This window comes from Cicer arietinum, chromosome 4, assembly GCF_000331145.2.
Source record: "Cicer arietinum cultivar CDC Frontier isolate Library 1 chromosome 4, Cicar.CDCFrontier_v2.0, whole genome shotgun sequence".
NCBI classification, from domain to species: Eukaryota; Viridiplantae; Streptophyta; class Magnoliopsida; order Fabales; family Fabaceae; genus Cicer; species Cicer arietinum.
In genome coordinates, this window is record NC_021163.2 from 9,286,767 (window position 1) to 9,311,950 (window position 25,184).

Sequence of the window (25,184 nt, forward strand, 5' to 3'; positions counted from 1 at the left end):
ATTAACACATTAGAAACGGCTAAGGCAAAGTTTTTAAATAGTAGAATTGGGGTGTACAGTAAAAAATCGTAAGTAAAAATCAAAATTCGTAAGTATAATCTAAATAACTTATACCTTTAAAACTTTTAAGTGTTGTTTATAATTATCCATTATATATGGATTTCAGTCATCACTATTGGCTATAATGACAAATATTTGGCCGTTGGCTTAAACTATGTATACTATCTACAGACATTTTAGTGTACAATTTAGTCATAATTTATAAATGGTATACTTACATCTTTTTCCATCTCTATACATTTAAGAGAGATTTCATTTTTGTTGATATAAATTTTAAAATTAAGTAATTTGTTATAAATGTAATTTTTTTAAGTTAGCTGTGTTCGATAAGAAAACTAGATCGTCAAATCATGAATGAAATTATGTGAACAAATTTAAAACGTTCAAACGAAGAAAAATAATATTATATATTAAAAAAAATTATAATTTTTTTTTGTTGTTGTTAAGAATGTTTATTTGACAAATTTAATTAGTTTTCAATAAATACAAAAGTCGTTTTGCCAAAAGCAGTAGTTTGATGAGGAATCAAATAAAGCAGATTCCATCCAATAAAGAATCCCACAACTAAACTAAGTGAGAAATATGTGTGCAAATTCTTGAGGTCATTCTCTCAACCAATCAAATAAAGCAAAGGCAAAACAAAAATCATTAAGGACAATTCTAGCAAAACCTAATCTTTAGTGCGATCTTATACAATTCACCATTGGCTTATGGTCATTGTCCTATTTAATTTCATATTTGATAGGCTTTTGAAATTAATATCACCAACAATATTGTAATTCACAGTAGCTGAAAATGGCATTTTCACAAGTGACATATGTCAGCATCTTCTTTGTCCTATGTTTATTTATTTCATTGCATATTCTAGGGGATATTCCTAGATACTCCTTCTGTATCACCATGCCACTGTTATAATATTCCCATTATTAACTCAATCAAACCCCAAACTACCAAGATGTTGCAGGTGAACCATTCATTGAATACCAATTATAACAAGCACAATTGTGTGGTTAAGATTTGTGCTCAAGAAGCAATAAGTATGATTGAGTGATATCACCATCTCTTTATGAGATAAAATATGAATGTGTTTATAAGTGAAGATGATTATCACCTTACAAGTCAGTTTTTGTAGGTTTGAATTAAACTCAATCTAAATATTAATATAATATTATAGCCTATTTAAGATTTGTTTGACCATCAGTTATCAGGACACTACTATCGGGCCATCGGATTTGCGCTCTAGATGTTTAGTCCTAAGTATGAAGGGATGTGTTAAAGAGTAACATTAAATGAGATAAGATCTGAATATATATATAAAGTCTACTTGAATCACCTTACAAGTAGATTTTGTAAGATCGAATTAATTTCAACCCAAATTCTAGTAAGGGTTGAGTTATGTATCATTTGTATCATACTAAATTAATAATGTTACATTGCTAATTACAAAGATGGTGGTGATATGTAATATGGATTAAATTGCTACCTTAGTCCTCACTTATTTTTTCTCATCTATGATCTCCCCAACCCAAATCAATTTTACAACTCCACATATTTTCTTAGCCTCCTTATTTTCCTTGCATGTAATGACAAAAATATGGTAAACTACATATCAACTATGTTTTAAAAACCAAACCAATCTATTTAAACCTTTCCACGATTCTATTAATTGAACAATTCAGCCACAATTTCATCCTGATTCGAGTAGTTTAACACAATTAGATTATGACTTTGAAGTTTCGTCAAATCGATATTCAGTCCAGCTTTTAAATATTGTTTATTATGATGGATAGACTTAGAAGCCACCTCTTGATAGGTTGAACCAATTAAGAATTTAAGACACGTTAAAAATGCTTCCAAATTGAAAATTTGAAATTTCATTATACCTTGTTCTAAGGAGACAGACAACATGGTATCCAGCTAAAAAGGGTGTGTGACTTATTCAAGATCAAAACTGTCACTTGCCGAGTATTATAACTCTATAATTTAAATCACATACAACAGTAAGAAACACATTATACAACAACAACAACAAAAAGTCAAAAGAAAAATATCAAAGATTTTTTCTACAAGGATTTCTGTCACAGAACTTTTACATGTTCAAAACTCAAAAGCCAGGTGAAGTAGTAGTGGTAGTAATAGTATGTGTAGAGGATGATGAGGTAGGTGATGAGTTTGAATGAACAACGCCTTCACTATGATTAGTCCTTTCTTCTGATATTGAGTGTTCAAACAACTCTACTTTCTTAAACTCTGGCTTCTTAATTGAAGAAACTTGTGGAGGATGTGTGGCCACTGGTGCATAGATTCCAGAAGGTGCCACCAACTTTGTCATTTCCCCTGTTGTTGTTGATGAAGCTACCCCACCATATTCTGCAGGTTGGACAAAAATGTTTCCTACAAGGACAAATGGTGCTGCTGTATGCGAATTGGCACTTTCATTAACTGATGAACTTGGTCTTCTTGTGTGTAAACGGTATTTCTGTGTAAAACAGAAAAAAATTAGATTGTAAATTCAACTTTTGCAACAATAAAAATCATCACTTATTCATTTTGAAAAGTGCCATAAGACTTGAAGGGACTAAAACAAGAGAAACAGTTAAAAGATTCTATATCAGAGAAAAAAACTGAGATAAACTAGGCAATAGAATTACAAAATCAAAGCATATACTAAAACAAAATTTGACAACCAAAGATTTGGGAGGAAAATTTCATATACAAACCTGTAAATGGCTTTTGACTTCATCATTTGTAAGGCCATCAACATTCATTAGTTCTCTGATTTGCTTTGGTGTGGCAGCTGCAGAACAAAAGCCAACAAAATAGTAAATATCAATTCTATATGCAGTTACATTAACAACATGAACACATAACAAATTAACAATCAGAACTAGGTACTCCTTCTGGTTATAAATGTAAGAGAAAATTTGGTAACAAAAGTTGATGTATTTGATCTTAAATTATATTAAGATACTCACTATCTGCACCTCCAAGTTGTTGAAGTGCCTGCAAGAAGCGTTTGTGCAACTCCTGCGACCAACACCGCCGTTGCTTTCTCTGTCCATCTTTATCCTCTCTTTTGCAGCTTCCAGCATTGTTACTGGTGACAGTAACAGCATTAGAACTCGCGGCAGCTACACCGATCGGAGAAGGTTGTTGTTGTCCTTGTCCTTTACTCAACGATTCCCCTTTGTTGTTAACTTTTTCTTCTTTTTGGAATGGTTGAAAAGCACCACCACAAGTTCCACTTCTCTTCAATTCCAACGCAGGCACTTTCCTAGTAACAACCTAAACAAATTTTCAAAGCAAATTGGAAACACACCAAAAAAAAAGTCAATTCATTGTTTGTTATGTTCTTTAACAAAAAACCAAAAGACTCAAAAAACAATCATCAATAATAAAGAATTAACACTTAATTATTAGCTTTAATTTTATTATTACCTCCTCAGATGAAGGATCTGGATTCCATAACTGAACAGATCTAAGCCAATCAGATTTCCTCTTATCACTGTTCTTATTATTATCATTTGATGAAATCTTTTGCTGCTTATGATGAGAATGCTGTTCATCATCTTCTTCTTCATCATCATCATACACTTGTTCACAATAAGGTGAAGCCCTTTTCTTAATTGGAATAAACTCTTCCAAAACAGGTCCTTCTGTTGATGTTGTCTGTTCAGAACACTCAGATTGTCCATTCAAATTATACTCACTTGTTGTTCCAGACAAATTCAATTGTTGTCTACAAGCTTCAATAGCTACAAAAAAAAAAAAAAAAATCAACAAAAAACAACAAAAAAACACAAATCAAAATAAACCCAGAAAAAAAGTTTAAAACTTTAGGTGATATAAATAACGAGAAAATGAAATGAAAAAGAAAAAAGAAAAAGGGTACCTTGTGTGACGAGTTCTAAGGAAAGGGGAAGTTCTTTAGGAAAGACCTGAATCTTACGGCGTTCTTCTTCTAATGCTTGGATATAGTCAGAGAAACCCATTTTGAAACGCTGCATTGTGAGGGTAGAAAACATGGAAAAGAAGAAGAAAAATCAAAGATGAAGAAGAATATAAGAGAATGGCGTATTGTGGAAGCAGCAGAGAGAGAGAGAGTGCGGTTATCGATGAAGAAAGAAAGAATATGGGATCTGAGGAGAATCAAAATTTGGAATAATGATTATAAAAAAAATACTAAAAAAATTTATAAGCGAAAGAAGAAAAAAAGAATGAAGGAGAAAATTCCCAACAAAGAAGGGGAGAGAAAATGAGACAGTTTCGCGAAGAACTCGGGAAAATATCGGGGTCGGGGCGTCGCGTATATAAAACCAGAATCTTTGATGCATTTTATATTCTTTATTCTTTTTCGATTTTTGGATTTTTCTGTCTTTTACGTTTCTTTTTTTTTTCTTTTAATAAAATAAATATATTACATTTTATTTTTTCTTCTAATTTTGGATAAGAATGAAAAGATGGACTTATTTATAAATACTTTTTTATTTGTGTGTCTCTTTAAGTTTATAAAATGTGATTTAATATTTGTGCAAAGTTAACTTGTTTAGACTGCATATGTCTATCTTTATTAAATTCATATTTTAAACAAAAGTATATCTAAGCATATTTCATAAGATTGAACGAAAATAATATCAAAATATAAATTTTAAAATATGTATAAATATGTTTTTAATATTTTTTTATTTAATTGTAAATATTTATATGATTATATATCATAAAATTATATATCACATTATTTAAAATATATTAAATTATCATTTTTTAATTCAAAATTTTAATAAAAAATTATAATTATTAACTTTTAAAATAAAATAAGTAATTTATAAATTGATAAAAATAAATAAACATCCAATTATTCCTAATTTTGTTAGTGTTTTTAATCAAGTATATTTATGTTAAATAACACATATAATAAAATGAAATGGTACAATAATATTTAAACGTGATATCTTTTAGGGAAACTATTTTTTTAAAGTTGGAAATGGAATAAAATGTTATTTGATTCTGGAGCAAAAAAGGGACATTAGATTCGCATTTTCATCATGCGCTAGCAATGACATCACCTTTTTTTTTATCCAATTCGGTTTCCTCCATCGGATAAGATCGGGATCTCTTATCATTTATCCTTCTCTGACAATCTTTCTATTTTGATGCTTTATATCATTTTACCAAACTAGTACTATCTCACAAATAAATACTAAAATTAGATTTTGATGTATCAGAGTTGTAATTCTTTGTGAAGCCAAGAAATTAGCATCTCTTTGGAGAATAATTTGTGTTTGTTTTAGTACAATCTTTGGAGAATAATTTCTTATTGGGTTAAATCAAAAGTAATAATGATTACAATTTACAAATCCTTCCATCCTTTTAGCTTTCGTTAAAACTAACATAATAACTTATTGTATCATTAATTTGAAGAGTTAAAATAGTATTGGGCGGAACTGCTTACAATTATTTTTGTCATTTTATACGTTTAATTATAAGATTTAAATAGTACTAGTATATTCTTGGCAAAAAGAAAAGTATATTCTCTTCCTAAAAAAAATGTGTATTCTAATTTGATCTATAAAGTTTAAATATTTCCAAATTAAAGGTATATTTGTATTAGAGACATATTGGATATTAATGTTCTATAGGTACGTATTTTAGAAGTATTAAATTTATTATTTTATTTTTTTAAAAGTAATTTATCTAATATTTTTGAAATATTTTATAGATTCACGCAAATATATATTTTATGAAAGATATTAAAAAAAATACAAAATAAGATTTTAAAACATCAATAGAGATATAGATAAACCATTTCAAGATGACGTTAGAGTTCCTAAATTGAAAATATTATTTGATGGTGCTAGGAGAAGACAACTAAAAGTACTACTGATTTCTGAGTTATTTTATAAAGTTAATCTTTATTTTAAATTATTTTAATAAGACTTTTGTTTATATCCTAACATATAAAATTTAAAATTAATTATAAAAATCATGATCACTGTAGTGATATATTAAACAACAATGGTCCATATCTCCTTTTTTTTTTATAAATATTATATATATGTATATATATATATATATATATACACACATGTGTGTGTGTGGGTTAACATATCTAAATTTCAAAAATTTAACGTACCTGCATATCAGTATCATATAATATCTATATTTAAAGATAAGAATGAGTTAAATCGAGTTTGATGTCTAATTTGCCTGTTATGAATATTTGATCAAATCAATTTGTAGATCTTAATTTGTCCTTTAACCTGATGAATTGTGGGTTTAATTAGGACGAAATAAAATAAAGACAAGACGAAGTTGTTTATAAGACAAATCACCAAATAATAATATTTAAATATTTATTTAAAAAAATAAAAAAGTAAACATAAAGTAACTTGTAGCAAGTCATCTATGATTATCATTTGTCGATACATTCATTTGTTTACAGAAAATGAATCATTAATAATATAAAATAATCAATTATATTTAATGTAATTTGAGACGAGACAAATTATCTAAGACATAACTCAAAACCAATTTTTTTTTTCTATGTTATCTCCGTCTTTTTTATTTATTTTGTTGTCCCTGATTTTTAGAACTAAGTCAAATTCAATCTATTACTTATAAACTAGATAGGTAAATATGAATTATGATATGTCGAATCCTATACACCTCTACATGCTATATTACGTATCCGACCTCCATAAAATTTGATTTTATCTACGGTAACCAGTAAAATAGTTTGATTAATTATATTTTTTTAAATTATAATATTTTTGTAAAAATAATAATAAATTATGTGTTTGTATTATAAAGTAAAAAATAATTGGTGGCACTTATAATAAGGTGAAATAGTATATGATTAGAATAATAAGGGGATATGCATTGGAAGATCCAATCCGAATGAGAAGATTGCACGCGGATGTTATGCCGCGTAATATGAATGGATTCTATCTACCTTGCCTTTTCGTGCTCTCTAATAGCCATTGGCCAACACCCAAACCTTTTGTTTCAACGATATTTCACTTTTTTCAATGTTCATGCTTCTACTAGTTTATCACAATTCACAACTCTCACCTGTACAACATTGGCGCGTGACTTTCATCCCAACCATTTTATTACTCCCATCTACTCCACGTGTCTTTAAATGTTGCCATTTTTTTAGAGATAAAACATATTGGTATACGACTATTTCCCGATAAGTTGTACGCTATTATAAAAGAATAATTATCTTAGCTTTATAAATATTTCGATTAATAATTTTTTCAATTTATTTATGTAGATATTATTATAATATTTATTAAAATTAATTAAATTAAGAATTTTAATGTATTTATTTAATTTTAATATTTTAATATATTATTTTTATAATTAAAATTAAATTATTAATTAAAAATATAATAATAAATTTTATTTGATTATTTATTGACTTTAACAACATATATACATTTGTTTTACGTCAGTTTGATCTAACAATAAAAAGATTAAATATTAAATTCCATAAATTACACATTGAATCTCCGTTTGTGTTATTAAAAATAATTATATAATTTTTTTATAAGTGTTTAATAAATCTTAAAGTATTTCGTATATTAAACTACGACTAAAAATAAATTCAAAAATTTCAATAAATGAAGATAAAATTATGTACAATAAATATTCATTTAAAAATATTTCTATTCATAAATGATCAAATAACATTATTATCATTAAAAATATTAGATATAAAAATTATACCGTTGTCTATTCAAAAAATTGAAGACACTTTAACATTTAAAGATTAATAGATTATATAATATTTGTCATCTTCATGTGTATTTTGTAAGATTTTTTATTTACAACACTATAATAAAATATACCTCATCATGTTTTTGACTAGACAACTATTCAAAAAATCATCTTTAATTTAACTTTATATTGGAATCTTCACCAAATTTATAGGAAATAAACTTCCTTCATTGTATAAGTTTCCATTTAGTGGGTGCAAGACACTATTTTAAACAGGGATAAACACAAAAATATCTAAATTTAGCGACACAAAATAAAATATAATAGGGGTAACAATCTTTAATTGATAAACTCTACATTTATTCCTGACCGAATCACTATTCTTTCATTTTAAGTTTTTTAATAAAAAAAATTTTAATTGCAATTTTAGTCTTTGTATTTTAACTAAATCACAAAAATAGTTCTCATATTTTATTTGCTTTCAATTTTTATTCTCAAATAAAATTTTGGTCCAAAATCTAATGAAGTGTCATTTTATTAATTATGTGTCAAAAAAATGAATATTCCATGTTGATTAATTATATTTTATTATTATTCTAAATTTGTAAAAGAAATTTCCTATTTTGTAAACCACATTTCCTAATTTACTATCATATAATTTAAAAAAAAACATAAAATAAAACATTGTTATTGTAATCCCTAATAAGGTGAGAATTGAAAAGCACGTTTCAGAAACTTGAGAATTCAATAACACGAGTTCAGAAATTGGAGAACTTGAGAAGTCAAATGCAATCCAAACTCTAATCTTAATTTCATTCCATTTTGTTCTTCTCCTCTTTACGATTCATCTTGTTTCTTCTCCTCTTCATTCAATTTATCATTTATCTTGTTCTTCTAGATCGTTTCTCATTCAATTTTTATTTTTGATTTCCTATTTCCCATGGGAGTAAAGGTGATTTCGCGTTATCTCCATCTTCACGGAAGAAATAAGATACAAAGTTATGTGTTAGGTATGTGATTTTAGGGTTTATGTATTTGTTTTTGAAACATAAAACACATAGAAGAGAGGAAACAAAACAAATTCGTCTACGAAGAAGAAGAACTAGAATTGATGAATGAAGGGAAACTAGGTGTCTAATAACTCTTTAATATATGAGTTATTTAGCACTTTTAGCTAAATTAGTAGTTTATAGTATATTTTTGTATACTAATAATTAAATGTTCTTTTTATTAGATTAAACTAGTTTGTGTTAGAATTGTGTTGTTTGGTGTTGATTTTGAGCAGGATATAATTAATTGAGAAAATTTGGGTAAAATGTTGCAGCATCTATGCAAAATAACAATATAACAACTAATTGTGGGGATAAAACGCGATAATCTTATCATAGGGACACATTAAAGGAATATTCTAGATGTCCAATTATTTTTATTCCATTGGGTCAAATTTATTTTATACATAAAAGGACAAAAGAAGACCCAAAAAGGATAGAGAAAAGTGGTTTAAAATTATCCTATAGAAAGGACAACAACTGTAAACTTAGAAAAGTGTGGAGGAAAACTTAATTTTCAAAGACTGGCAAGAGACCTAGCAACCATCATTATCATCCCTCTTTTCCACCCTATTTGGAAGCCACTGAAGGTAGTCTTGGAGCTTGAACTTGAAAAAATAGATATTCATAGCACAAGACGTACTAAAAATAACACATATAAAATTACATAAAATGTTCAACGAGCTTAAAAACTTAAGTGCACTACAAAACACATGAACAAAACATTAGCACTAAAGCATGTCATCAAATTTTGCCGCTAGAGATCGAAATCATAATTAAAACCTTTAAATTTAATTTTGATCTACCACCAAAAAAGTAGTTTGACACGTTTCAATAAATTCTTTGATGATATGTTGTCTTGTTTGAATACCACATAATGAACCTTTTATATAGCCCAAATACCTGTAATTCAAATGACTTGAAGCTTTTGTCGCATTTTCTTATCACCAAAAGCTAGTCCTTCAAATTGTCTAACATGTTGAGAAGCCTCCATATGAAAAACATTTTTAATCCCTAGCGATACCAAAATATACGTCCAAATCCTTTCAAAAATAAGACAATCAAAGAATAAATTGAATCGATTTTATTTGACCACACCCTCGAATACACATAATTGATTGTTACTTCAGCAATCTTCGATTATTATCTTTAGTAAGAAATCTATTGTTTCAGAGTTTCCACAAAAAAAAAAAAAAAACACTTTGAACAAGACTACTTTATTTCAAATTGTATCATATAAAGAATCGTCCACCATATTTGATTCATCTGTCAACAAATAATAGCCCGATTTGACCGAAGAAACATTCCATATCCACCTATTACATACATGTAGCCTTAAATTCATCTACTAGGATTACAAACTGACTCATGTTAATTTAGGCATTGAGTAACACCGACCACAAAATTACATCCCTAGTCACTAGATGTACAATCCCTTTTTGTACTTTTAAGTGCAGTTAAGTAAATATTATCTACATAATAGAGAAAAGTTCACATCTTACCTAATGGATGTAAATAACATGCTTAGAGAAAAAAAAATATAATAGGGACCATATAAAATATGTCACAATCTAATTGAATTTTATTCCCAAATCAAAAGGGATGAAGTGAATCTGCTTTTAGGAAGTAAAAAATCCTAGATTTCTAATGGATCACATAAATTATTTGTAATGATAAAAATCAATTTTTTGTGATGTAACAAAATATTTCGAATTTCTACTTCGAATAGTCTTTTTTTCAAATAATCTTGTTATGTTGCCTTGACCGTGAACGTTGCATTATTCTTTTATTCTTTTGAATTATAAAAAACAACCTACAACAAAAGGTTATGGTTGTGGCTTGTGAGAGAAAATATAATTTAGAGCAATGTGAAGAGTGAATGAGGCAGTGACATATGAACGAATGATGAAGAGGAGACATGAAATGAAAGTCTCGTATAAACATATACTACTGTTGGGTTTCTCAAAGCTAACTTAATTATAATTTCCTTTCACGCACAAGAACAACAAAATGGCAAACTTATCTTTGTCTTTCCCACATTCAAGTTCCACCTATACATATAAACTTGTGCACGAGCTACATGACTCTTTTCTGTAGTTGTTTGGCCCATGTCATTCAATCCATGTCATGTATTAGATCGAATCCAAAGCATCTATATATCTATTGACTTTTTTTTTTTACTTTACGTCAATATGTTTTTAAACAATCACCGGTGATCTTATATTAAAGTCTAACAAAAAAGAGAAATAACCGGAAAAAAATTAAATTATTTAAAATTAATTCAATAAAAACATTGATTATAATAAAAATATATAATATACTTTATATATTGACCATTATCAAACTAATTTTTTAACTAACTTGAAATTAATATTAACCAATTTATACTTACATGTAACCAATTTCTAACAGTATCAAACATATGAATTTTAGAAGTATACTTTTAAACATGTGAAAATTTTATTTTTGTCAAGAGTATAATTCTGAATGACGTAAGCCATGCAATGAACATATAATTAAACTATCTTCTTGTCTACCTTAAAAAGTTGTTGCTTTGCTTTCTCACTTAATGCATGTGTGTTTGGTTTCAGGTTATATAAACATGTTCTTTTATATCATTAAGATTTTATATGAAAATTACTAATTTTATGTTCATAAGTTCTAACTCAACTTACCAATACATATTATTAAATTTGACGTATGTGTCTCGAATTTGAACATGAGACCTTGCACTAGTGTGTGAATTTATAGATATTTATCATATATTGTTGATACAATTATTTTTACTAATTTTACAAAAACACTTCAAGTAATCTATAGTTAGAAGGTTAGGGAAACTCAAATTGGAACATTTACCTGAACTTATGGCATCCCAATCTGAATGTGAGCATTGATGGGATGGGTGGAACAGTGAATGAAAGAATTCAGGTTGATTGATAATATAAATATTAGGGCTATGTCTAATCAAAGATATATGGGCTACACCAACAAGCCCTTTATACTGAGGCCCATTAATGTTGTCTTTTTTGCCCAAGGTAAAAAAGCAGTACAACCTTCACGTGCTGCTTCAATTCCTCATCAGACACAAGAATAGTCCCATATTTCTCCGACTTTTTTTCCAGACATTCAGAATTTCACCATTTATATATACCATCACGGTACTTATGCAAAAGTTTCCACTCCTTTTAATTTTAACCAAACAAAATACTAGTACTAACTTTCTAAAGGATCAAATTCCATTCCACCATATATACAATACAACCGGTTAAACTTTTCGGTCATGATTTAAATGATTGAATTATACTTAAATTAAAAGACTGATTATAAAATGCTTAATTTCAATTTTCATATCCATATTTCATCCAATTGAGAACGGAGTTCAATTGCTATATGCAGCCAACACATTACAATTATTCATGATGAAGACTTTATATGTAGTTTTGGTGAAAGTCAACTATTGATCAGTCGTTTGTGATCGATAAATAGTGTAAAAATTATTTATATTAATATTATATATAAATTAAATTCTTGAAGATTTATGATGTTTATTTCTAAATATGAGATTCCAATCCTTTCCAATTCTTTAAATGTTTGATGTTTTTTCACTTGTGAATTTTGGATAGAAATTTTGTGATGGGACAAGTGATATGATAATGTACAACACTTTTATAAGCATTTTAAACAAAAATGAAAAATGATAAAAAAAACAAAAACATGTTCCATGGATTACTTGAGAATAAGTCAAATTGAGTCAAAATATACTTGTACTTATATCACTTTTCACCTCATTTTATCTTGTTCACTATGTAATAAAAAATATATCATATGTTTACTTGTCACAACATCCACTTTTTGTCTCAAATTTAATTTATTGGTGGAATAAATGCCAAAGATTAAAAAATTTGAAGACCAAAATCACATTTTAAAATAAAGAGGCCAAAATTCTAAATTAAATGAAATAAAAGATTTAAAACTATAATTAAACATTTAAAAATAAATTAGTATTAGAAATTCATTTTTTTTTAAAATAAAAAATAGTTTGAACTAACTACGTTTTAATTTGATTCAATTCGATTCTGATAGATTTTAAATCGATTGATTCCTGATTCAATTAATTGAATTGGCTATCCAATCCGAATTCTTAAAACACGCAAAAAACAATAACTTAAAAAATATATATAGTTAATTATATTTCATATATTTTTATTACAAGTACGCGAAACTATAATGTTGTTATATATTGGAAAATTTATAAGTTGAATTCTTTGGTTTTGACGAAAAAATTCGACACCAAAAATTGTAACGTAAAATTAATATAAAATTGAATTAAATTAAAAAATTAATTAAATATGTAAAATAGTCGTCGTAGATTGAAATAATTGTTTTTATTTTGATGAGAAATAAAATAATTGTTTTTATTATGATGAGAAATAGAGAGAGAAGCGTCCAAATATTTAATAAAAAGATTTTTAAATGAGTATAAAAAAGAGTATATATTTACTAAATACAGTACTTTTTTAGGAAATAATAAAGTGAGCAATACCGAAAAGAACTTGATCGAGAACTAGCTTAATATAAAGTGTGAGCTACAATATTTAATTGGTTCTCTACTTTGGACTATATATATACTTAACATTGTATGTTGACTTATAGAATTATGTTATTTTTCGTAAAAATGAATCTCTCAGTGGTTTTGATGACACAGTTGAATGATGAGTATATATAATTAGCACAAAGAATGAGAAAGATGGATGGATTATTGTTTATCCATAGTTAAAAGTGATGAATTACTACTACATGTATACAGCATCACTATCACACACTGTGTGTCACTGATTAGTACTATCACAATCCCTTAAATTGGAAAGAGGGACACACGCCTCCCCTTTTACAGTTCTCCATGTCTACTTACTCTCTTCATATTATCACTCACTTTCCATTTATTATATATACTTTTTCTCTCTTTTCTCTTTCTCTTTCTCCAATCCAAACTGTACACTTTCACTTTTGCATATGTGTGCTGTTTATCGTCACAGATACTAAATGCATGCTGGCACAACACTTATTTATTATATTATATTATATATTCTTAATTTTTTGGAGTAAAGAAAATTGCACTCTTATATGTCTCTGTAATTGTCATCACTGCTACTATCATATAGATGTTGATAGAGTGAAAGTTATTGCTAACGTGAAATCTTAAACTTATCATAACATTATGAGTTTTACATAAATTAAAATGTCCTTAAATTATGAAACTGATCTAATCCTATTGATTTGATTTGTCATTTTGTGTACTAAATCAAAGCAAATAGATCAACTTTCATTGAAGTATTTTTAATAACATTTCATAGAGTATTAATATTAAAATATAGTTGCAAAAGTGAAATGATGTATTTGTGAGTGTAAAAGTAATTTACACAAAAATAATAGGTCCTATTTTTATATCTATTGTCCTTCCTTGGTTATATATATAGTATATATCTAGACTAAGCATCTAATACCAACATCGATCAAGTGCAGATGAGCATGCAAAGTCATCATCATTTGAACTCATTTTCTTCCTGTTGTGGGAGTAGTGAGAGTGGGTGCAGCAGTTTAGTAGAAGATGAAGATTCCATTTTCCTTTCTCTTGCACCTCCTGGCCACCAAATACCAAAACTCTCCTCTCCCCTTCAACAAAACACTCCTACTACTATTCCTCACACACCTCAATATTGGATCCCTTCTCCTTCACAAATCCTTGTTGGTCCCACCCATTTCTCTTGCCCTGTCTGCAACAAATCCTTCAACCGTTTTAACAACATGCAGGTTAACTAATTTCCTTAATCTTTTTTATACTTATCTATATGGCTCTAACTAACTCTATTCTAACCTCACAATATTATTTTTCTTTCACTAATGTCAAAATAAAGATGCATATGTGGGGACATGGATCACAATATAGGAAAGGAGCTGAATCTCTAAGAGGGTCAAACTCAAAAGCAGCAGCATCTTCAATGGTGAAACTACCATGCTATTGTTGTGCTGAGGGATGCAAAAACAACATAAACTATCCAAGGTCAAAACCATTGAAGGATTTCAGAACCCTTCAGACACACTACAAGAGGAAACATGGAGGGAAATCATTCGAATGTAGGAAGTGTAGGAAAGCATTTGCAGTGAGAGGAGATTGGAGGACACATGAGAAGAATTGTGGGAAGCTTTGGTTCTGTATATGTGGTTCTGATTTTAAACATAAAAGGTCTCTTAAAGATCATGTTCGTGCTTTTGGTAATGGACATGCTCCACACACTCTTGAATCTTTTACTTTTGATGCTCTCTTGCGTGATCAAAATGGAAATATTCAAGATTATGAGGAACAACAACAAGAAGAAGAAACTTAAGGTGTAACTAGTGAAGACAATAACAGTGGAGTTGTTTTTACTTTCAATTAATTTTTATTTTTATTTTTATTTTTATTATTGTTGTTGTAATATGTAAACTAATTAATAGTTCTTTGGTAATGATAAGGATAATATTGCAGTGGAAGTTTTTATTTAAATTACAAATATATAAAGGAAGAGAAAATAAAAAATGAAAAAACTACTAGTACTTTGGATAGATGAATAATTTTTGTGATAGAAAAGAGAGTGAAAAGGAGAGTGGGAAGAGAAAGACAAAATAAACACAGTGAAATGAAAGCTAAGGTTGCAATTGCATTAAAAGTTAAGAGGCTTGAAAGTTGCTTTTTGGTGTGATATAAAGAGAAAGAGAGAGTAACGTAACGAAGGTAGTGATGATGAAGAGTATTGAGTAACTGCAGAAGATGAGAGAGCAGACAAGAACAGTGAGTCACAGATTCTACTGTTGTTAAGTATGCAGAGGGAGTGAGAGAGTGTATGTGTGTATATATATAAGTGATTCTGAAGTTGGAAAAGTACTTGTGAACGCTTAGATTAAGTGTTAGTGTGAGTAAAGATGGAGCAGTGATAGATGTTTGCTGTTTTTGGCGTTTCACTCAAATGGCTTTCTTTTGCCTTTTCAGAACAACTGCAACACAGTCCTTATAACAAACATTTTCAGTCAGAATCTCTCTCTTTCTATATTTATTAATTATTATTATATCTATCTCACTGTTTTTTTAACCCCACCCTTCATATTCATATAATCATTAATATTTTTTAATGAATATCCATTGGTGCACAAGGCTTTTTTGTATTTCAAGTTTATGCACTTTTTTGTGTACTACATTGAAAACTGAAAACGAAGCATGATTGTGGACCAAACCGGAAAGACTGCAGAAGCCTAGATAACATAAATATTACCGTATGATGAAGTGAGTGTTCACAACATTGAAGCTACATATTCTATTCACTCTTGAAATTCAGATACATCTTATGTATTTGCCTTTGCTAGTGTGAGCTAAGACTGGAGTATATATATATATATATATTTAACTTATTTAGTCATTACAAAAATTGAACTATATAATTTGTTAATATGTACCTGATATTTATGCAATAAAGTAATTATATAATGATTTTAGATTTATTTATTTTCATCTTAAAAGAGATGATAAATATTACAATAATTAAACATGAATGATAATGTACAATTTAATAATATAACGTTTATGAGTTGAACTAATTAAAATTAAAAATGATTTAATTATGGATAAACTAGTTAGTCCTGTATATTTCCTTGTGCCATATCTCCATACCTTATCGCGGCTTTCAATTAAAATACATCGTCTAATTCAGAGCACGTCAAATAAAGAAACGTTGGAATGCTTTTAAAGTACTCTCGAAATTATGGCATGCTTACTAATGTTAGTAAATTGGAGATGCTCTCTCTTTTAGAAGAGTGATTTATGAATTTATATTTTGTTGTGTTTTTAGGTAAATTAATTTAAATAGTTTATAAGTAAATAGTATATATATGTATATATTATTTTTAATTTTTTTTATTGTTGTAACAAGAATCTCTTCTTATCTTTTATAATTTAAAATTGAAATAAATTTAATAAATAATAATTCGAAGTAAGTAACTATAAATAAATTATTAATTATAATTTTAAATTATTCATAAATAATTTAAATTTTATAATTATTAATATTTTTAAAGTAAATAATTGATTTATATTTAATTTAAAATAAATAAATAATCTATCGCATTGATAAATTTTATATTAATAAAAAAATTATTTACTACTTTTAAAATATATTAAATATTAATTGATAATTGTTATTTCTTAATTAATAAATAAATAATCAAAATTCTTCGATTTATGAGTGTGTTCATACATTATTATTGATGACATCTAAAATGATCATTGCTCTGTGAAAAAGTTTTTCAACATAAAAGTTGCCTAAAACATATTTTAGATCAACCATTTTAAAGGTAGATTGAATGGATTTATCATCTTATTTGTTGACACTAAAATGTTAGAATTGTTGATTATAAAACTTTGACAAATAATTATGAGACTTGTTTAGGTTACACCATAAAAGACAAAACTCTAGAGTTTACAAGAGATTTAAATCAAAAAATACTTTAGAGACGTAGTGTTGCAGATTTGGAGTTCGAACAATTAGAACATTAGCACCTTTTGTGAGAACGAACTCGTGTAGGTCATTGCCACATAACTATCATACTATTTAGTCCTTTAATCTCGACAAGAGGGCTACCGTTCACATTACACTAAAAAATTTGATATTGCTTGATAATCGAGACTATACATAGTTTACAAACTATTATCACACTTTTTAAATCACTGAGACACTTTTTCACAAAAGACATAATCGTGATAGTTTAAAGCAAATCTAAAATCATACAATACCTCAAAGACATCATGTTGCGGACTTGAGGTCCAAACAATCATACTCAAAAAACAAAAAAATTAATATAAAAATTGATTATTTATATTATATAAAATCTCATTAAAATTTATGCTTTTAATCCTTGAGATTCCTTTACAAGGCCCAGACTTGTATGTTTATATTTATCCAGTTCATGGAACATTAAAATATTATATATATATATATATATATATATATATATATATATATATATATATTAGGAAAAAAGACATACTCTCATGAGAAATAAATAACAATTATTTGACTGCATTGAAGTATTTGGAGAATATTACCTTGTGATATATTTTGTATAAAGAAATTTGTTTTTGTGTGTGTAAAATCATGTATTATGAATTTTTATTTATCGTTCTATATATAAAATTATATTGTAATTTTCAATACATATCAAATTCTTAAAATTAGGAACAACTCTAAACAAAAATGTAATTTATATATCTCAATGATATTTTATTCTAAATCTTAAATATATTTAAATATAAATCTAAATAAAAAAAAAATTTAAGATATTTTAGACAGATTATTCTCAACATATTTAGTTTTATGGAAACGAAAAGATTTTAAACAATTTATAAATTATTTTAATTCCTCTATCCTCCTCCTTCCAAATCTAGAGTAAGTAAAACGGGTTGAATTCATTGGGTCGGTCCATAGTTCTCGTCTTTAAGACAATCTTAATTGAAGGTTTGAACTTGTCTATCTAAGTTGTTCCGCTTCATTTAACCCGACAAAAAAGTGTGGCGAATTGATCCATCAAACCAAATTAAAAATAACATATATTTTTTTTATGAAAAAAAATGACTTTAGTTGATTTTTTTGCCAATTTTTTTGTTACTCAACCAAATTAAAGACTAAAATTGACACCCATTAACTTATGCTTAAATCCAAACTAAAAGACAAATGTATGAAATATTCTACTTCAGAATATAACTATTAACTTATTAATAGTTTAATTACTTATATTTTATTATCGATAAATTTAATTATTGATAATTTATTATATTTGTGAATTATTTTCAAATTACATAATGTAAATTAACTTATTATAAGTTTAATCATTGTTCATTAATTTAATTTAATGTTTTTCATTATTGAAAATGAGTTATTAAAGAAGTTGTTGGCACATATAATTTATATGCAGATAAATACTTTTCCTTAACTATTAGTTAAATTTAGAACGTTTTTATATCTTCTAAATAAAAAGAGAATAATTAAAATATACTAATTATAATTGATTTTAAAAACTATATAATAGATACATATTTATCACTTAAAATATTAAAATTAGTGTTTTATAATATCATTGACATAAATATAAGAATAATTATAATAAACTAATTATATCATTACCATTATTTTTTGTAATATAATAAAATAAAATAAAAAATGTTAATCTACTTGCTTTTTGCGGGGTTAATCACATGAAAGACTAAATGGGACTAGTCAGTCCGTTTTGTCATCTTTATCTAAATCTCCCAAAAAAAATAGAAGAAGCAAAAAAAGAGGTATAGAATTTTTCTTTTATCATCTCCCTTTAAATAATTGAACGAAACAGCTTAAATTGAAAATAGTTTCTCCACCCTCCAACCAAAATCCCCATAAAAAATTAATCAGTTACCAAATTTTTTAATTAGCATAAATTTAACTAATCCTGCATTCAAAAAATTCCAAATGAGTAAATATTGTTATAAACATCTAATAATAAAATTTTATTAACTTTTTTTACAAGAATAAATTCATAATTAAGGATTATTGCTCTATTGTTGTACACCCACGTGCTAGTTTAGTTGGCCCGCAGCCCATAAAATACTGGGCTGGAATATTACATCTCTACTAAATTCAGTTTAATCAAGTTCGGCCTAAAAATTTAGTAAAAAAAGTTTGGCCAAAAAAATATATTGGTCAATTTATGAACGGCTAGAACTAATTCTTTTGTGAATTAATTAACTGTTCTATTAATAAGCTGGACATTTCCTAACCCTAAAATAAGGTAATTTGTGCTCCTCTAATCTTGCACTCCATATCCATACGCAGTAAAATACAAGTAAAAAAGTTAATCTATTTGACCTAATTAATCTACGTATACTTGCTTTTTTACTTTGTAGTTTTACTGTAAAGTGAGTCATTTATAATTAAAAATAAGTGTTTGATTACGTTTTTTTAAGTCATAGTTTAACTGATAAATGTCAATACTGTCAGGTTGACAATTTTATGCTAAATTTAAATATGAGAATTTGTAGTTGTGTGTATAAATTTATGATAATATTTATAATTATTTAAAAAGAAACTTGATTATGCTAGATGTAATTTTATAAAATTCGATTTATGCATCTAATATTGTAAAAACCGTTAGTTGGCTCAAACTTAAGCCTATTCCTACACTTTTAAAATGGTGAGGGAAAAAAATTGTTAGAAGTTATAGAAAAAAATTAAAAGTAGAGAAAGAAATATTTTATTATGAAGGAAAGTTTCACTTGATTTTGTCCGTTAACATTACTTTCCAAAAATAAAAAATATAAAAGGAGAAAGTATAAAGTGATATAGTTAAATGTTGCTATCCTTAATACGAAGTTGTCTTGGAATTATTGTGTGAATAATATTCAAAAGAGGATATACTTCCATTTGTTACATCAACCCTAGAGCTAAACAATTAACGGTCCACATACATTTAAATGAAGAAAAATTATCCCATGAACACCAGAATACTTCAATGATACTTTAAAAGAGGAATAAATAGAGAGGGTAATTAGATAAATATAATATGTTGATAATATAATAAAAATAAAAATAAAAGAAAGATAGAAAAAATAAAATATTAAATGAATATAAAAAAATATTAGTGTACAAATATTATTGTTGTTAAAATAATTAAAATACCAGTTAGAATAATACAGACTCTATATATTTCCTACACTTTGCACATATAACTCATTAAAAACAATCATTTAATACTTGTTAAAATTAATAATTAAATTAAAAATTACTATCATATAAATTATATTTATCAATTTTTATTTTATATAATCATATTTATAAATTTTGACATTAATCATTTTTTTAGTCTTATATATTATTGAAGTGTCATTTTTGTTCTGAGCAACCAAAAACACCAACTAACAACACTCCAAAAAAGATGTCTTACTCTTTTACATCTGGCTCTGTGCATCTAATCCAACTGCACATGACCTCACCAATGAAAAAACTCTATTTTATTTTTTATTTTTATTTTTTTATAATATAATAGAACTAGGGTGATTCTTTTTTTGTTAAATATAGTTCTATGACTTTTTAATTTTAGTCTCTAAAAAAATTTGTACAATAAGAACTAAAAGCTTATTTAAAATTTTAAAGACAAAAAAGTTGAATTTTTTTTATATAAAGACAAAAAATAAAAAATTTATAAGAACTAAACTTATTTTATATATTTTTTAATTATAAAAATTATTTTTTCTTTTTGTTAACAACCAAAGTTTTCAAATTAAAACAGAATTTCAAAATGTTTAAAACCACTACAAACTTTCCATGGTTTATAAAATGATGTATTGAACTATCATGAGACACACTATGTCTGCCACCTTTGCATTTACATTTTCAACAAATTAACAACAGTCTTAGAATTTTTTTCTTGAATGGCAATGCATTGTCCACTAAAATCCCATGTTTAACTGCATTAGGAAGCCAAAAGGAACAACCACCTTTGAACACCAACTTCATTATATATAATTCCTCACATGACCTCCAAATATTTATGTTAGTAACAATATGATAATTAGGAATTGATAGTTATACAATTTTAAATTAATAAAAGCTGATGTATTTAACATAAATTTTAAGTTAATATATCAAGTTTTGTTCACCAAATGCTTTTGTATTTAATGCTAGAGGGAGTATATAGTAACATATTATACCAAATATGATTGGATCTTTTGCCTTTACTAATTTGGATTCTTTTCTATTTTGAATATAGTATCTCCTAATTAAATTATATATTCACTTCATTTTACAATGAGGCATATAAATAGAAAAAACTGTTTCATCTGAATGTCATTCATAATTATTAATATAATTTTAATTAATATTTTTTTATATTATCTTTTAATGATTACTATAAACTTGTAAATCATTATTATATTTTACTATTGATAATAGTATAAAATTTATTAATAGATAAAATAGAGAGTTTAATAAGATGATTTTTTTCCATTAAAATATCGTATTTCTTAATATCTATATTAAATATATTAAAATTTTAAAAGGTATTCAGTATGAAACATCAAAAATATTAATATTAATTTCAGTATTAATCTTTTCTGGAGTTAAAAAATGAAACACTTGTCTTGAACCAAGATTGATCGAGTTGCAGTTTTTGCCCCTCTTTTTATGTAGGGAATGAATTGAATGGCAATTTCTTTTATTTACGTGGTGCAGAATAATGCAAGCTGTGCAATTTCTTCTTGGAATTTTGACCAATCTAAAAACAATGTACTGCGAAGGTGTAGAATATTTTTGAGAATATTAAGAAGAAGCTATGGGCCATGTACAGTGTACGTAGTACCAACTTGCCGAATAGGTCTTTCTTTATTGGACATATGTCTTATTATCAACTTGTTCACACCTTCCTAGGTCATGCCTGCTGGATGGACCCTCTAAAATTGAAATATATATATATGATTTAGTAAAATATATAAATTTCAAATCTATATTTGGCATACTTTTCTCGTTCTCAAAAGAAACAAATGAAAGCTAGATGTTCAGTTAATTTGTCAACAGAAACGATATTTCGTATAGAAATGGAAATACACCACATGAATTATAATATCTATGAATTAGTGTTACAAAACATTGTATACAACACCAATATTGGCGGATAGATATTACCAACAATTTAAGAAATAAAACTAGTTAAATATAATATATGATGCATTGGTGTGACATATATTAGATAAATTTTCGATAGATTTGAAATTTTTACTATAAAAAAATACACATTTATATACAATAAACAACTTCAATGGTTAATTTGAGATTAAACAATTTAAATTATATTAAATTGAAAATCAATTTTACACAATTATAATCATTAATTTACATAAATCAGACAATTGAGATAAAAAAACTACACGGCACCATATCCATCTTCAATATCAAGTATTCATGGCACATTATATCAAATATTGATCATATGTAAGAAGATAATATTACAAAATAAACACTTTTGTCTTCATATTATTTTCAAAAACTTTCTTTGTGATTATACACAACAATTATTGTTGTGTTTTCCCTTATATCACAAATTTTTGTCTAATAATGTACAATTCAGCTTTTGCAACGTGCATTCTTGCAAGTTGCAGGTTGCAACTACACCATTAATTCTCCTAATTATTTTCCTCATGATTATTTTTTGGAATCATTCAGATAAAAAGTAGCTCGTAATTTAATGTTATAAGGCTCCAATTATCTTTGGCTTTTTGCTGCATTCTAAGGCAAAAAGGTCCATCTCTTTCCTCTTCCCATTGCAACTACCACCAACACCATCAGAACCAGGTAGTTTCAAAAGATTCACCCCGAAAAGCCGAACCATCTGAACCGGTTCAACTACCGGTCGGACCGGAACAAACAAATCGCAAATATTATTATTAACTTCACCAATACCGACACCGACGACACCATTGCTTCTGGCTTTGCAATCTATGTAAAGCTGCCTGTCCGGTCCGGTCGATCTGAAGAACCGAACCGCATCACCGGCCCTAAGATTTTTCTCCTTAACGAACCGGCTCCATCCTTTTGTTAACACGTAGCTTTGGCTACTGTTCCAATAAGAATAACGAAACCGCCACACTTTCCCTCCAACGTCTTCGAAATTCAAAAGCAAACCCTTCGCCGCCGCAACACACGGCGAGATCCCTTCGACGGAGACTGCAACGGAAACAGAACCGGCACCTAATGGAAAGTGTTTCTCCGCGTGCTGTTTCGGTATCACCAACCGATTCAACTTCCCAACGTCACTCGGCGTAACCGTTTTATCGAACAGATGTTCACGCGCTTTAGCATCACACGCGCCTCGTGACGCTGCAGCATCCAATTCTCCGTTACGCCGCTGCCTTCCACCACACGTGCCGCGCATGCTCTGTCGGAGCTCATCGTCGTAGGTGTGTTTCCGGAGCATGTCGACGATTTCGGATTTGGAATGCGAGTTGAGAAAATCTGTTTCAGCGTCATCAGCATCATTACCTGCGCCGGTGAGGTTCTTGAAATTCGTTACCGCGTCTTTTCCGCGGAACCTCAAGGCGGCGATATCGTAGGCTCTTGCGGCTTCGTCTTCTTCGTTAAAGGTACCAAGCCACACGCGCTGATGCTTCTCGTAAATCTGTGCTCCCCAACGCCCGTTCGGCTGTGGCACCACGCCTTTGTGTTTCGACGACGGGAGTTTTCGAGATTCGGCCTCGCCGGAGACGCCGCAACTCTCGGCGCTGGCACCGCTGCCAAGGCGAACGAGTGTGCTCGGCGGCGGTGGAGATAGCTTCGCCGGAATGAGAGATACAGAAATTGAGTCATTGCTTGTGGCGGTTTCATCTGTGCAACTACCTCCTTCCATTTTCTGTTAGTAACTAACTAACCTTGGTTTGTTTTTCTGTTATAACTAACTAACTTTAGTTAGTGCGAAGAAAGTAAAGTAAATACTAAATAGTTTTGGTTTAGTTATGAAGAGTGAAGATGGTTAGAGACACACGAGAAAGAAGAATGAAATAGAGAAGATAGTTAAGAAAAGGTAGGAGTAGGTTTGTTTTGAGGAAGGGTATATATAGGAATAACCTACACTAGTGAATATGTTATTTAATGGGAAATGATATGAAAACAAATGGAGGTTGGGATGATTTAGGTATCATGGCTAATTACCAAATATAAATTTGTTTCATTAATTGTGATTTTGTAACGGGGATGACGTGGCAACGTGTGGGTCAACTCCGTTGGAAATATAGGAAGATTCAAGGTACTAGAAAGAGAGAGAGTGAATATCATAACAAAAGAGAAAGGATAAGATCACAAGAGAAATCACTTGCTGTGGGTGAGTCACTTGAATACTTGCATTCCCTTTGAGGGTCTTAATCAACAACATAAGATTTGAAACTAATGAATTTTCGCGCCTCAAACCATTATTAATTGTTTGGATTTCATAAATTAAAAAAGAAGGAACGGTACTATAATAATAGAATAAGGGCAAACATGCACTGAAATTATATGTAGGTTTCATTGTTTAAATATTTAAAAATATGATATAATATGTCAAATAATAAGCTAAATAATACGTTATAGTCTGTATCATTAGTTTTTTTTTTTTTTTTTTAAAGTTTGGTCAAAATAATTCTTTGAATAGTTAATAGTATAATGGAAGCAACAAACTCAAAATTAAATTAAAATGGCCAAATAGTTATACTTAATCCAATTCAATTCAAAAATATATATATATATATATATATATATATATATATATATA

General features: G+C 27.9%; 3 protein-coding genes across 4 annotated transcripts; 1 reads left to right on the plus strand and 2 right to left on the minus strand.

The window, feature by feature from the left end:
* Positions 1-1,972: 1,972 nt before the first annotated feature.
* LOC101491970 (transcription factor HHO3-like) lies at positions 1,973-4,368 on the minus strand. Of its 2 annotated transcripts, none has more exons than XM_027333998.2 (5): positions 3,953-4,368; positions 3,499-3,815; positions 3,036-3,345; positions 2,781-2,857; positions 1,973-2,539 (listed from the first exon to the last, which is right to left on the minus strand). In XM_027333998.2, the coding sequence occupies exons 1-5, from the start codon at positions 4,083-4,085 to the stop codon at positions 2,165-2,167; spliced, it is 1,212 nt and encodes a 403-aa protein (XP_027189799.1). In that variant the 5' UTR covers positions 4,086-4,368; the 3' UTR covers positions 1,973-2,164. The 2 variants fall into 2 exon arrangements, with proteins under 2 accessions (XP_027189799.1, XP_027189800.1); XM_027333999.2 differs by having other exon boundaries at positions 3,045-3,345; positions 3,953-4,343.
* Positions 4,369-14,021: 9,653 nt separating this feature from the next.
* LOC101500519 (zinc finger protein WIP6-like) lies at positions 14,022-15,362 on the plus strand. Its single transcript, XM_004496254.4, has 2 exons — positions 14,022-14,642; positions 14,747-15,362. The coding sequence occupies exons 1-2, from the start codon at positions 14,355-14,357 to the stop codon at positions 15,215-15,217; spliced, it is 759 nt and encodes a 252-aa protein (XP_004496311.1). The 5' UTR covers positions 14,022-14,354; the 3' UTR covers positions 15,218-15,362.
* A 7,435-nt stretch (positions 15,363-22,797) lies between these two features.
* Positions 22,798-24,528, minus strand: LOC101492303 (AP2/ERF and B3 domain-containing transcription repressor TEM1). The gene has a single exon (XM_004496142.4). The coding sequence runs from the start codon at positions 24,282-24,284 to the stop codon at positions 23,130-23,132; it is 1,155 nt and encodes a 384-aa protein (XP_004496199.1). The 5' UTR covers positions 24,285-24,528; the 3' UTR covers positions 22,798-23,129.
* Between the last annotated feature and the right edge of the window lie 656 nt (positions 24,529-25,184).

Excerpts from the sequence above, each read along its gene's own strand:
- LOC101491970 (XM_027333998.2), bottom strand. The coding sequence starts at position 4,085 with ATGTTTTCTACCCTCACAATGCAGCGTTTCAAAATGGGTTTCTCTGAC. Across the intron at positions 2,858-3,035 it reads ACAACTTGGAGGTGCAGATA|CTGCCACACCAAAGCAAATC; the intron begins GTGAGTATCTTA and ends TTTGTTCTGCAG. Across the intron at positions 2,540-2,780 it reads AAGTCAAAAGCCATTTACAG|AAATACCGTTTACACACAAG; the intron begins GTTTGTATATGA and ends TGTTTTACACAG.
- LOC101500519 (XM_004496254.4), top strand. The coding sequence starts at position 14,355 with ATGAGCATGCAAAGTCATCATCATTTGAACTCATTTTCTTCCTGTTGT. Across the intron at positions 14,643-14,746 it reads ACCGTTTTAACAACATGCAG|ATGCATATGTGGGGACATGG; the intron begins GTTAACTAATTT and ends GTCAAAATAAAG.
- LOC101492303 (XM_004496142.4), bottom strand. The coding sequence starts at position 24,284 with ATGGAAGGAGGTAGTTGCACAGATGAAACCGCCACAAGCAATGACTCA.